Here is a 15,145-nt window from a genome sequence, read left to right as displayed (position 1 = left end):
GTTTTCTTTCTTTGAATAGCGCTAAGAATGGTTATTATAAACAGGCTTCACTGCGGCATCCAGCCCGCCGCGCCCCTGCGGCGCGACTCAGATTTAGTGCATGGAGATTGATCACAAAGCAAATCTCCCTTATCCTCCGCTGGACCCGGGCTCCGGGGTTTCACACCTAGATAAGATTGGTGTGTCGAGACACATTATTATTTTTATTATGTATCTTTTTTTTGTTGTTTTTTTTACCTCTCACACTTTTTTTTCCACAGAAAGATTAAAAAGATGCCGTGATACCCCCACCTCCAGTTTTTTGTTATTCCACTGTATGCATGACCCTGTGACATTCAGAGTGGGCTTTCTCCAACTAAACTCCAACACCGATGCTTTCACCGTTTTTTCCTTCCAATTCTGCTCTTGTAAGCCATCGGGGATCTGAGACAGGATGCTTCCATTTGGAACTCTCAGTTTCATTTTTTATTTTTTTTTATCTCAACGTGACCTTTTTGCCATAGATCGGCCGCCTCGTTTCATTACGGCTGTGCTGCGCATTCCAAGCTTCCAGAACTCACTTGGAACACGTTCATTAAAATCAGGATGAGCGTATCACACCTACGCAGAGACAACAAGGGCTTTATTACCTCTTTCAACAGAGTCAGGACTGAAGCTGTTGTGAATGGATGTACAGTATTTTCTTCCGTTGGTTCAGTTGCTTCTATTGCTCGCGTTTCAGAGATGGAGCTTATTTCCAGATAGATAGATAGATAGATAGATAGATAGATAGAAAGATAGATAGATAGATAGATAGATAGATAGAAAGATAGATAGATAGATAGATAGATAGATAGAAAGATAGATAGATAGATAGATAGATAGATAGAAAGATAGATAGATAGAAAGATAGATAGATAGATAGATAGATAGATAGATAGATGGATAGATAGATAGATAGATAGATAGATAGATAGATAGATAGATAGATAGATAGATAGATAGATAGATAGATAGATAGATAGATAGATAGATAGATAGATAGATAGATGGATAGATAGATAGATGGATAGATGGATAGATGGATAGATGGATAGATAGATAGATAGATAGATAGATAGATAGATAGATAGATAGATAGATACCTGGTATCCAAGTGGTGCTTAGGTGGTTTTTGGTGGTGCCTAGGTGGTTTTTGGTGGTGGCTATGTAGTTTTGGGGGAGTTTATTTGGTTTATGGGGGTGTTACGTGGTTGTTGGTGGTGCCTAGTTGGTTTTTGGTGGTGCCTAGGTGGTTTTTGGTGGTACCTAGGTGGTTTATGGTGGTGCCTAGGTGTTTTTTTATAGTGCCTGAGTGGTTTTTGGTGGTGCCTAGGTGGTGCCTAGGTGGTTTTTGGTGGTGGCTAAGTAGTTTTGGGGGAGTTTGTTTGGTTTTTGGGGGTGTTACATGGTCGTTGGTGCAGCCTAGTTGGTTTTTAGTGGTGCCTAGGTGGTTTTTGGTGGTACCTAGGTGGTTTATGGTGGTGCCTAGGGTTTTTTTTTATAGTGCCTGAGTGGTTTTTGGTGGTGCCTAGGTGGTTTTTGGTGGTGCCTAGGTGGTTTTTGGTGGTGCAAGGTGGTTTTTGGTGGTACATAGGTAGTTTTTGGTGGTGCCTAGGTGGTTTTTGGTGGTGCAAGGTGTTTTTTGGTGGTGTCTAGGTGGTTTTTGGTGGTGCCTAGGTGGTTTTTGGTGGTGCCTAGGTGTTTTTTGGTGGTGCAAGGTGGTTTTTGGTGGTACCTAGGTCGTTTTTGGTTGTGCCTAGGTGGTTTTTGGTAGTGCCTAGGTGGTTTTTGGTGGTGCCTAGGTGTTTTTTGGTGGTGCAAGGTGGTTTTTGGTGGTACCTAGGTAGTTTTTGGTGGTGCCTAGGTGGTTTTTGCTAGTGCCTAGGTGGTTTTTGGTAGTTCCTAGGTGGTTTTTGGTGGTGTTTGGGGATGTTTATGTTTTTTTGGCGGGTGTTGGGTGGTTTTGGGGTTTTTTGTTTAGGTGGGCCAGGATCCACGCTAGCTAGCTAAGCTATTAAGTTATCCTCTTATATCGTATTATTCGCCAGCGTTTCAGCCCGGCGTTATGAAAGAAACAATTTGCTAAGCAGCGGCTGTATTTTTAAATGGGGGGACGGGGGTTCGGGGACTCTCTGGAGGAGCCTCCAGAAAGTTGTAAAGTGAAGCAGTGATTATTAATGCATACTGTTAACTTGCATTAGGAGACGAAATTGAAGCTTGTATTATTCATGCACCCTTGCTCTTAATCTCCAGGCTGACACTCTTCCAGCAACGTCCCTTCTCTATCCTTTCTCTTCAGCTTTCTCCTTTTCCTCATTTTGTCTCTCTATTTGTGTGGCCGGAGTGGCGGCGTACGAGCACACTATGTAGTGAGTACGCCAAACTAGCGTTTAGTGTGATCCCAAACCATAGTATGCTGATGATATGATACTAAATCCAATGCCCGGGAAAATATTGTGGCGTGCCAATATTGATATGCAGTATCCTATAATGCAACTATTTTAAAACATGTAGGCATGTAGGAATATATATTTTACTTGGGATTTCAAAATGTACGTGTTAATAATGCGTAAAAGGCAATACATTTTTCACACTGTTAATTTCCCTAGAGGAATTGCAGGAATTATTTTTATTTATATGGCTTTTTTTCCGTGTTTTGATACAGAATCTCATGTCTTAGCAACTGGCTCAGTAAAAAAGGAGAAGTAGCTGATTAAAGAGCAAAGATTTAATATGTAGGTACATATTAATGTAAGCTAATCCCCGCGGTTGTTTTGCGTTTATTTTCATTCACTTGTTTTATTACTTATACATTATATTTTATTTCCTTTTCCTTTTTTCATTATTTGCATATTATTTTTATTTATTACTTTTTTATTTAATTGTTAGACATACATTGTGATTATCCAGAATGATCAGGATTTTTCAGAATATCCTGGATTTTCTCATAAAAATAATAATAATAATAATAATAATAATAATAATAATAATAACCAGTGTAGTGGCAAAACAGCAACGTTGTATGAAAAGCCATCGTTCTTTGTACCCACATTAAAATTACGATCGATGCCATTCCGCACGCAGTCCCTCTCTCTCTCTCTCTCTGTCCCTCTCTCTCTCTCTCTCTGTCTCTCTCTCTCTCTCCCTTAACCTTAACTATCTCTTTCTTCTTGGTAGATTGTATTTTAGTCCTTATCTTTTCATCTTTAATCGTTTGATTTGTTTGCATAGTGTTTTATTTTTTTACTGTGCACCGCTTATCACTTTTAACTCTTTGCTTCTATTTGTGCTTTTGAGGCTATTTTTTTTTTTTTTTTTTTGCGTTTGAAGCTTTGATGTTTTTTAAAGCTCTTGGTAACTTAGGGGGGTTTTTTTGGGGTTTTTTTTTTTCTTTGAAAGTTTTGACTCCCTCCGTCTTTGTTGCTGACAGAACGAGGTGTTCCCGGAGCCCCTGTTCACGTGGACCCGGGTGGGGGGCCGCCTCCTGGACGGCAGCACCGAGCGCGAGGGGAAGGAGCTGATCCTGGAGCGGGTCCCGGCCGAGCTCAACGGCTCCATGTACCGCTGCACCGCCCAGAACCCGCTGGGCTCCACCGACACCCACACCCGCCTCATCGTCTTCGGTACGGCAGCCGGCACCGCGGTGGCCTCGGAGCTCCGCCCGCCACCGCCCATCACACCACCCATCCACCTCAACTCCACCCCCAAAAAAGTGCTCCCAACCCATTTTTCTGCCACGGGAATTTTTTTTTTTAAATCATGAAATAATCCCGTGGCACTTTACCGGTATCCTGTTACCCACTAAAAGCATCACGAAACATCCAAAACACATAGAAGTGTTATTGTTATTAACACGTCATGATGTAAGACTCGCCAACGATTCAGTCGTGGCGAACAAATCTTTTAAATGACTCGGGAGTCACACCGGCACAAGACTGGGCCGACGAGTGACTCGTCAAAAACCGAATCTTCGAAAAAAATCCAAACTTCCATCACTACGAAGAGTTGTTACTTTCAGAATGAAACCTAATCTTGCCGTGATGAGCGCAGAGCTGCTGTTCTGCTGGAAGCGATGCATTAGATGAACAAGTGCAGCCTTGAAGTTTTGATCTTGCGACACAAGAGCTCGTTTACCATTATTTGACCTTAATTCGACGCAGTGGTCCATTCCGTTCAAGGACTGCAAATGACTTCAGTGAACGTATTTGTAAGAGACAGACCCACGTTTAGCTTGAATGTACTGGAAGAGATTGTCCGACTTTTATCAATTTTGATTCTGATAAAGATGCAATCTGCAACGTCGGACAATTATCGACAAGCAGTGCCCTCTACGGTAAGCCATAAGAACACACTACCATTGCCAAAAGTCTCCTTTCAAGTCTCCTGTCGACGCATCAACACACCATAATTGAACGCCGTGGTCCATTATGTTCCAAATATTCAAATTCCTCTCATAAATTATGGAAAAAAATTAAATAAACAAACTAAAAAGTACAAAGACAAAATCTTAAAGACAAAATAAAAAATTAATTCACAATGTAATATTTCCAATATGTTCTTTTTGGGTTTAGGAATTCAAGATGAAGACAATTTAACTGGGTGTTTTGATTTTAGAGTGCACTGCCCTGGGCACGAGAATCAGGGGCTTCATTAGCGAAAAAAAACTGTTCTTAAAGTTCTCTATCTTATCATGAAGACAGGAACAAGTCTTATTTCGCTCTTTCAGAAACCCAATCTTAAACCCAAATTCTAAATCACAACTAGCAGTCGTTTGTGGACACCTGTTGCCATAGCAACACCTATGACAGACGCTCGGTGGAAACCTCTGTGCTCTGTCGCAGTGGCGGACAAAAATGTAAAAATTAAATTAAAAAAAATCAAATTAAAAAAGGCTTTTACTTGAATTTAAATTGGTTATCAGTGAAGTAAAGAAGGTCATCCTAAGGTTTTGTAACCTTTTAAATTTTGATGTTCCGTTCATTAATTTAGACCCAGCAGAAGTAATCTAGCGGCTGTGTTAGACAGTTATTTTGGCGGTTATTTTCGACTTCAGGACTAGTTCAGAGCTTCTCACTCGGGAAATGCTTGATTCAGATGCTTCTGTAAAAGTCAGATTCTTATCTTATCTTAAGACTGGTTAAGATATTATCTTAAAAATGGCAATAACCAAAAATCCAAAATGTCATCCTGAAACCAGATGGATTCAGACTCGGAAAAACGTTTTTTTTGTTTCATATGTGGAATTTGTAGTGATATGCAAAAGATTACACACACACACACACTCACGCACGCAAGCACACACACGCACACATACAAACACAGACACACATGCACACACTCCTTTCCAGGCAGATGAGATACCCCAAGACCCCAAACTCAACTCCCGTAAAAAAAAAAAAATAACAATAACTTCCCACTGCATTCTGGGTAATAAATGATTGAACAGCTCGCTTAACATAAAACATAAAAAAAAAAAAAAAAAAAAAACTTTTGGAACCGCTGTAAAAAAAAAAACTCCGCTGTTCAAGAGGTTTTTTTTCTGTATCTGGATCATTTACGCAATTACACAGTTCAGCGTTAAAGAGAATTATATGATTCCACAAAATGAATTTGAATAAATCTACAGTATCTTTTTTCCGGAAAAGAAAATCACTTAAGGGGGTTTAGAATGCGACCACTTTGAGGTGTGAATTATTAACGAGGGAGCGTGTGATTAATAAGAGATTGTATCGGCTCAACAACCCAGTACGGGGGGAATAACGTGGAATTTCGACTATGGTGGGACTTTTTACCGCCCAACAGGAAGTCAGAGGGCCACCCGTCTCACCATCTCCATGTTCCACGTCTTTTAACGCGAGGCGCAGATGGTCCGCCGCCGCAGCGTCGCGACGTTGGCGACGCTTTTCGGATCTGGACCTCCGGGGGGCGCCGGACGTCTCGGGGGCGTTCGCGCGGAAGTGGATGTGTCGGTCCGAGCCCTTTGTGTTCATCGAGCGTCGGGACAGGCTTTTACGGGGGCCGGGTGATTTGCTGATTCGGGGTGATTCTGGACCGCAGTGTTGCTAATTTGCGACAAACGTGAACTATACCAATGTCGCCCAACGTGATTCTCCTGGCCCTCGCATTTCAGAGATTTCCCATTTCTGGTAATTGGGCAGGACAACATCCAAATCATGTAGAACCGTCATTCATTTCAAATGTGGATGGATCTGTACTGCTTTTCTTTTTTCCAAATACCGTTACCACTTCAGAATGCTATACTCAGTTGATGTCGCAATCGGTAACATCGGACAATTAGCGGTTCCTCTACAGGAGGCCACAGGGACTACATCAACGTTGCCAAACGTGACGTTCGCCCTCCACGAAGCTTGGTAGCCGTCACATTTACGAGATTTCACATTTCTGGTATTTCAACAGGACGCGGTATCGGAGATGAGCGATGGAGGCGAGGACAGAGCGGCGGAAAATAAGTTCAACGTTGTACATACATTTATCCATGATTGTGGACACTGAACTGACACCGATCTGGCCGCCCATCGAAGCGGCCGGGTTCAGATGCGGCCGCTTCGCGTCGCGCTGAAGCTGAGACAGACAGGTGCTCGAGGGAGGGGGGCGTCGTCCAGAAACCGAGGCTCCGCATCCGGAAGGGACTGCCTGTTTGGGGATTGGAGAGCCTGCGTCAGCAGCCGTGGAGGGAAGGAGCGGTGGGCCGGCTGATATTTGGAAACCCGTCGCTCATACATCACAGTCAATTTGCACCGATGAGCCAATAAAATATGAGTGATTGTCCCTCGAAATTAACCTGGGTGTCATTATCAATCATACATTTATTTAAGCAGGATGTCTGAGCTTCCGCTGTGACCAAGCCTTCAGGACGGCTCCCTAATCCCTAAATGACTTTGAGGTGAAACAGGCACGTGTGTGTGTGTGTGGGGAGGGGGGGTACCAGGGGAGGACGTTCTAGCTAATAAGCTAATATCTACTTAACACCCCGACGCCCCCCCCCCCCCCCCCACCCCCACCCCCTCGTGCCATGTCGTCCATCTGTCCACGCCTTCCGCTCGCACTCGGGGGGGAAGTAAATGGTGATTAAGTGACCTTGGCACCGCCCCCTGGTGGCCTTGAGCAGAAATTCTCGACGCGCCCGCGGGGCGACGTGCACGCGGGCGCGACGCGCACGCAGGGCGACGTGCATGCAGGGCTATTGAATATGCATCATGAGAAATAATGGGGCGCAGCGTAATGACGGCTCGGGCTGGAGACTCCAGCGTTGGTGTGGGTGATGTACGCGTTTAGCCGCCGCTTATTACACCCTCAGTGATTGCTGTACACTGAGGTGTTACACCTGCACACACACACACACACACACACACACACACACACACACATAAATAACACACGCTTGTTTATTCCACAGCAAAACATGCAGACATACTGTAGACAAGTGCAAAGGCCCAAAGCACAAAATACACACACACACACACACACACACACACACACACACACACACACACACACACACACACACACACACATGTAAATTTACACCCAGCCAAATATGCAGAGTGGACAAGTGCGTAGGCCACACAGAATATACTGATATACTGTACATCAGCATAGGCCACATGCAAATCACAAAATATTCACAAACACACACACACACACACACACACACAGACACACACACACACACAAGCATGCATGCACACACACACACCCACACACACACACACACACACACACACACACACAAATAAACACATACAGACATGTGCATATGCTGAAATGCTGAAAAGCACATACAGTACATGGAGACTTGTCAGCTTGCAGAAACGCACTCGTAAAAACAAACACAACACAAACACAGGTTTCTTGGACTTGAGGTGACACACACACACACCTACGCACACACGTACAAACACACACACTCAGACACACACATACATACACACTTGTTAAGCCATGCTGAGAGAGAGCCCTCCGATATGTGCATGTAGCTCACACAGTGTGTTGCTAATAGCTGCAGGACCTCCCTCTCCATCCGCTCCATCCTTCCATCCCTCCATCCCTCCATCCCTCTATTCCTCCATCCCTCCATCCCTCTATTCCTCCATCCCTCCATCCCTCTATTCCTCCATCCCTCCATTCCCAAGAGAAGAACGACGGAATACGCAGCTCTGAGCTACTTATTAGAAGAACTGCTAACTTTCTCCAAATTCTGCTGCTGGCTACACACGCACTCGCTACTCCCACTCCTCCTTCACCTTCTTCTCCTCCCACTCCTCCTTCACCTTCTTCTCCTCCCACTCCTCCTTCACCTTCTTCTCCTCCCACTCCTCCTTCACCTTCTTCTCCTCCCGCTCCTTCTTCTTTGCATTACATTACATTATGTCATTGATCAGACGCTTTGGTCCAAAACGACGTACAATCCGTACATTTTGTCACCGTATCGAACCAACTGTGCATCACACTCAGAGCTGAACCTTCTTGAGGAACAGCCGGTTGTGCTTTTAAACAGGAGAGAGAAAAGAGATCCTCATGGGGTGGGCTCCGGTGTCGCTCCAGGAGATAGTTCTTCAGTCTGCAACAAAATATGAGGAGCCACTCAGCCCTTCTGCAACGAGCGGGAGCTCCTTCCACCATTGAGGCGCCAGAGATGAGAAGAGTCGCGACTGGGATGTACAAACCCTTAAGACCACGTAACAATGGAGGAGCGAGGTCTAGGTCTTCAAGGAGCGGGGCAAGGAACCTGACCAGTGATGGAGGAGCATTTGGAAGAACGGCCTTGTAGGAGAACACCGCCGTCTTAAATTTGTTTGTAGAGGTATGTTGTGGTCTATAGTGGTCTGTTACGTTCTTCAGAGGTCTTCAGTGGTCTGTAGAGGTCTATTGGTCTGTAGTGGTCTGTAGAGGTCTGATGGAAGGGGCAGCTACTCCAGCCAGAGGAGCGTTGCGGTATCTAGACAGGAGAAGATGAGCGCCTGAACCAGAACTTGCGTCGCCTCCCTCAGTGAGGTATGAGCGTATTCCTCGTATGTTGTAGAGGGAAACCCTGCAAGATCTAGTTGTAACAAGGATTTGGGTGGAGCAGGACACCTGGTCGTCCAGGTAATGTGGGTGGAGCAGGACACCCCATTGTTCTTTACAGTCTGAGAGGGAGACGGTTTGGTGCTCTTGACAGTAATGGAGAGATCTGTGTGAGGGCAGTCTTTGCCACGGAGAAGGAGGAGCGCCGTCTTGTCCAGGTCGAGCTCCTGGTGGTGCCCAGACAGGTGGTGCGCTAATGACCACCTGATCGCGTCACCAAGGGATTTAGTGTCGGAGGAGACCATCAGAGGACCCAGGACTGGGCCCAGAGGGACACCGCAGTTTAGAGGCCAAGGTGTGGACAGGGATGCTCTCATGAGACCTGGTACGAGTAAAATGGAACCCAGGAGTGAGCAAATCCATTCCAGCTCGGAGAGGATGGAGAGAACGATTCAGGATGAGGAGGATAAGGACAGACGAAACTCCTTCTCCATCCCCTTCTTCTCCTTCTGCTCCTTCTCCCTCTCCTTCTTCTCCTTCTTCTTCTTTTCCTTCTCCTCCGCCTTCTCCTGATCCTTCTTCCCCATTTCCTTCTACTCATTCTCCATATCCTCTGTCTCCTTCTCCTCCATCCCCTTCTCCTTCTTCTCCTTCCAATGTACTTCTTCTCCTCCTCCTTGGTCTCATCCTTCTTCTCCTTCTTCTCTCTTCTCCTCCATCCCCTTCTCCTTCTTCTCCTTCTACTGTACTTCTTCTCCTCCCCCTTCTTCTTATTATTGTCCTTTTTCTACAGTACTTTTTCCTCCTCCCCTTTCTCCTTGTTATTGTCCTTTTTCTTCTCCTTCCCCTCCTTCTCCTCCTTCTCCTTATCTCTATCCTTCTTCTCCACCTCCTTCTTATCCGTCTCTTCTTTCTCATCCATCTATTTCTTGTCTTTCTCCTCCATCACTTATTCTCCTCCTCCCTCCCCTTTTTCTCCGTTCCCTCCATTCCCGTTAATAAATGGCCGCCTCTTCCAGGGGGACTGAGCTTTGGGAATTCAGCCGTTCGGCTTCATTACAAAGCCACAACCTTTGCCAGAGATCACTGTTTTCTCATTTTCTCTCTTCCTCCATCCTCCCTGATTCTCTCTATCTTCTTCCCTTCTCTCCTGTTAAACTAGACTCATGCGTTTCCTCACTTACAAACTGACGAACTCACTTCCTCGCTGCATCCGTAATGGCCTGCTACGTGCTACACATGATGTTCATGGACTCGTCTTGTGTACTTTGTGCAGGGGCTCAAATATTGTTTGGCTAAGGACCATATACTGAACATGTATATTGCTGTGTATATAAACTACATATAACATACAAGTTATTGCAAGTAGTTGTTGTTGATTTTTAGAAATTGCCATTGCAAGTTAGGAAGTCAAACTGCACTTGTAATTGAAATACCCTTAACATACAATACCCTCAACTACAATTACCCTTAAAATGCAATACCCTCAAATACAAATACCCTCAAATATAAATACCCTCAAAATACAATACCCTCAAATACAAATACCATCAAAATAAATTACCATAAAAATACAATACCATCAAATACAAAACCCCTCAAAATACAATACCCTCAAATATAATTACCCTGAAAATACAATACCCTTAAATAAAATTTCCCTTATAATACAATACCTTCAAAATACAAAACCCTCATATACAAATATCCTCAAATATAAATACCCTCGAAATACAATACCCTCAAATACAAATACCCTCTTGATAGCATAGTTTAAAAAAGAAAGGAAAATATATTCTGTATATATATATATAATAAAACAATTCTGCAGCTTCTTCTGCAATTCCTTCGAGGACCCGTAGGGGGCTAGAGACTCTAGTTTGTGAATCCGTGTCTTAGTATGTGAGTCAAAAGATCGATGGCATCTCAGACATCTGTTCTGGCAATGCATTGTGGGATGCACTGACCAGTGCAGAGTGCAAAGGTCATATACTATGGTATTTCACTGGATGTAGTACGTCCAGTGCTTGAACTGGGCGGGTATTCACTGACTCCTACATTATTATCTTTTGGGTAACAGGGCTTTTTCTTGAGCACCAGTACACCGTGAATAAGGGAGTACCGGCACATTTTCATATTTTCAAACATATCTTTTTCCACGTGGAGCACTGGGCACATCATCCTGCGACTAATCTGATGCAGACCCACCAAACACTCATTTGGCGAATGGAATAGTAAGCGAGTAACCCACTCTTGGTCACTTACTCGCTCGCCCTCTCACTCGCTCACTTACCCTGTTCCACTTGCAACCATTCAGCTTGTTTTTCTGTTTTTCTCTTTGTCTCCAACAGAGAATCCCAGCATGATGAAGAACACACAGAATCAGAACAGTAAGTACGGAAGTCTCTCCCTCTCTCTCCCCCTCTCTCTCTCTCTCTCTCTCTGTCTCTCTCTCCCTCTCTCTCCCTCTCTCTCTCTCTCTCTCTCTCTCTCGCTCTCTCTCTCTCTCGCTCTCTCGCTCTCTAGGTCTCTTGAACGTGGCTCATTTGATCTTTTACCATCTATCTCTCTATCTCTCTCTCTCTCTCTCTCTCTCTCCATCCATCCATCCATCCATCCATCCATCCATCCATCCATCCATCCATCCATCTATCTATCTATCTATCTATCTATCCATCCATCCATCCATCCATCCATCCATCCATCCATCCATCCATCCATCCATCCATCCATCCATCCATCCATCCATCCATCCATCCATCCATCCATCCATCCATCCATCTATCTATCTATCTATCTATCTATCTCTCTTCTCTGTCTGTGTTTTCTTTCTATTTGCTTTCCCACATGAGCTTCACCTCTGCTCTCTCCCTCCCTCCCTCTCTCTTTATCTCCCCCACTCCTCACGTCCTACATTGTTTGCCTACATCATATTCACCCCCCCCCTCTCTCTCTCTCTCTCTCTCTTTCTCTCTCTCGTCCACCTTCTCTCTCTTCACCTCTCCCTCCTCCCCCGATCCCTCTCTCTTTTTCTTTCTACCCCTCTCCTCGCCCGCCCCTCTGTCCCTTGTCCTGCCCGTCCTTCCATATCGTACTTCATCTCTCTCTCCTCCCCTCCTTACACCCCCCTCTCTCTCTCTCTCTCTCTCTCTCTCTCCTCACATCTCTCTCTCTCTTGTCCTCCCCCTCTCTTCTTCCATCCTGTACTTAATTTCTCTCTCCATCTCTCTCCCCCCTCTCCTCACATCTCTCTCTCCCTCTCTCTCTCTCTCTCTCTCTCCCCCTCGTCCTCCCATCTTTTACTTCACCCCCCCCTCTCTTTCCCGCTGTCTCTGTGGTATCAGAGGGAAGTGAATATGTAAATTCTGCAGTTGCAGGGACAGAATCAAGTTGTCACATGGAGGTTGCACGGGTGTAGATTATAACAAGCACCAACCCCCAAAATAGATACACACTCCCTCCTCCTGAACAGAGGACACCCCCCCCTCACCCCGTCGCTTGATGGCCGAACAGTCCGGTCCGAACAGTCCGGTCCGAACAGTCCGGTCCGAACAGTCCGGTCCGAACAGTCCCGTCCGGCGTGTGTGCAGGCATGCGTGTGTGCGTGTACTTCTATTTGTCTATCCATTTTTCTAATATATATAGTAATAATAGTTTTAGGTATATAACAGAGAGGAAATCTATTTAATTTATTATTGTATCAAATATAATCATATATCTGAAAAATTATATTTATTAAAACAAATAGTACTATATATTATTTCTTATTTTTAGAACACTTTTCTGTTGGAAAAGAAATCAGTAATATGATAATATGTAATTGATACGACATATACTGTATATATATATATATATACTGTAATTGTGTGTGTACATATACAGTATGTATATATATATATAAATGAGATAAGATAATGTTAATGTTATATGTAATAACATAACATTAATGTTTTATGAATGTTATATTTAAATATTAGTTGTTCTTTTTTTTTATATTCTGAAACCTTCTGCTATTTGCTGCAGAAAAGCGCTCTGTATTGATGGCAGCATTTCCTAATGTTTATTTGAAGTTTAATGAAGGTTTTTTTTTGGGGGGGTTTTTTCGAGCCTCTCCTCCCCTGAAAGGAACCACGGATTGCTTAAGCTTTTGAAGGTTTTGTTCAAAGACTCGGCCGAAGTTTTGAAACTTCAACTTAATTGAACACAACATATGTTTGTATGCGATTATGCAATGCGATTTAAAATAACCATCTTTTAAACACAACCTTGGCCCAGTTTTGTCTCTGGAATGTGAGCGAAGAAGAATCCAGCTCAGTCCTGCAACACGTGTTTGACGCCCCCCCTGGGATACCGAAAGTAAAATATAAGTAACGCATTCACCTGAAGGAAAAACATTTGGAGAAATATTACCTTATTATTATAAAACAATAATTATGCACGTCCCTTGTTCGCTGCTGTCGAGAGGCTGACAAACCCTGCTGTGTCAGTAGCCTCTGAACTGACATCCACCAGGGCCTGCAATGAATTTGCCTCCTTCTTCACCGACAAAATTCTGAAAATTAGACGTGCAGTCAGTGCCGCCAAATCAGGTATAGGATATGTGCTGTCCCTGTGTCCACCGTCTATTCAAATACTATGACGCAATTTGATCCGATCAACCATAAAACCTCGGGGGACATCATTCAACATCTAAAATCCTCCTCCTGCATCCTGGATATTCTGCCGACAGGCTTTTTCAGAAACGCTTCAAAGTGCATGGCCTCAGATCTTGTACATATTGTCAACATGTCTGTTGTCTCAGGTTTCTTCCCTCAGGCCCTGAAAACAGCTGTCATCAAGCCGCTCGTAAAAAAGAACAATCTAGACAGCTCATTAATAAAGAATGATAGGCCTATATCAAAACCTCCCTTTTTAAGTAAAATCATTTGAAAAAGCTGTTTTTCGACAGCTGAACAATTTCTTGGCACAACACAACTGTTTTGATGTCTTCCAGTCAGGACTGACCACACCACAGCACTGAGACGGCTCTTGTTAAGGTCTTCAATGACATCCATCGAAACACAGACTGGTGGCAGAATTTAAGTATAAGTATTACTGGATCTCAGTGCTGCATTTGACAGGGTTGACCACAACATTTTACTAGTTTTATTTCAAGCACTTTGAATTGCCTTATTGAAATGTGCTATACAAATAAACTTGGCTTGCCTTGCCTTAGACCTAAACGTAACCATCTATAACTTTAAATCTAACCCTAACCATCTCTAACCTTACACCTAAACTTAACCATCTAGAACCTTATACCTAACCATAACTATCTATAACCTTAAACCTCAACCTAACTATCGCTAACCGTAAACCTTAACCTAACCATCTATAACCTTAAACCTAAATTTAACCTTCTCTAACCTTATACACAAATTTAACCATCTAACATTATACCTAAACTCAACCATCTATAACCTTATAGCTAAACTTACAGAAACCATTTATAAACTCCAACCTAAACTTAACCATCTATAACCTTATACCTGAACTTAACCATCTATAACCTTAAACCTAAACATAACCATCTATAACCTTATACCTAAACTTAACCATCTCTAACCTTATACAGTACCTAAACTTAACTATCTATAGCCTTATACCTAAACTTAACCATCTCTAACATACCTAAACTTAACTATCTATAACCTTATACCTAAACTTAACCATCTCTAACATTATACCTAAACTTAACCATCTCTAACATTATACCTCAACTAAACCATGTATAACCTTATAGCTAAACTTACAGTAACCATCTATAACCTGCGATGGAAGTCATCGTGACCTGTCACAAACTTCGGGCCGTGCGCTTTCACTCCTTTTTTATGAGCCTGGCGGGGTTCGTTACTAACCCTCGAGTATCACTGAAGTCCGCTCCTCACCAGAAGGCATCGTTTTAAACATCCGGCACTGATTAAAAAAACACATATACAAATAATAAAAGATAAAGACATAACGAAAAAAAGGGGAGGTCTGACATTTTTTGAAGTACCTTTGAGCAAAGCGGTTTCCTGTCACAGTGCTAGAGGTGTGTAGTGTGTAGTGTGCAGTG

General features: G+C 43.5%; 1 protein-coding gene across 1 annotated transcript in view; it reads left to right on the top strand.

Moving 5' to 3' along the window:
- The window catches only part of igsf21a (immunoglobin superfamily, member 21a), a gene marked incomplete at both ends in the record, with an annotated part of 255,479 nt that overhangs the window by 236,892 nt on the left and 3,442 nt on the right, over nt 1–15,145 (top strand). Inside the window, 2 exons of the mRNA XM_080001059.1 lie at nt 3,452–3,644; nt 11,400–11,450. Of these exons, the coding sequence (XP_079857185.1) occupies nt 3,452–3,644; nt 11,400–11,450 (244 nt within the window). The remainder of the gene's footprint in view (nt 1–3,451; nt 3,645–11,399; nt 11,451–15,145) is intronic.

This window comes from Zeus faber (assembly GCF_960531495.2).
Source record: "Zeus faber genome assembly, chromosome: 5".
NCBI lineage: Eukaryota > Metazoa > Chordata > Actinopteri > Zeiformes > Zeidae > Zeus > Zeus faber.
The sequence above is the reverse complement of the archived record's forward strand: the minus strand, read 5'-3'. Positions and strand labels throughout refer to the sequence as shown.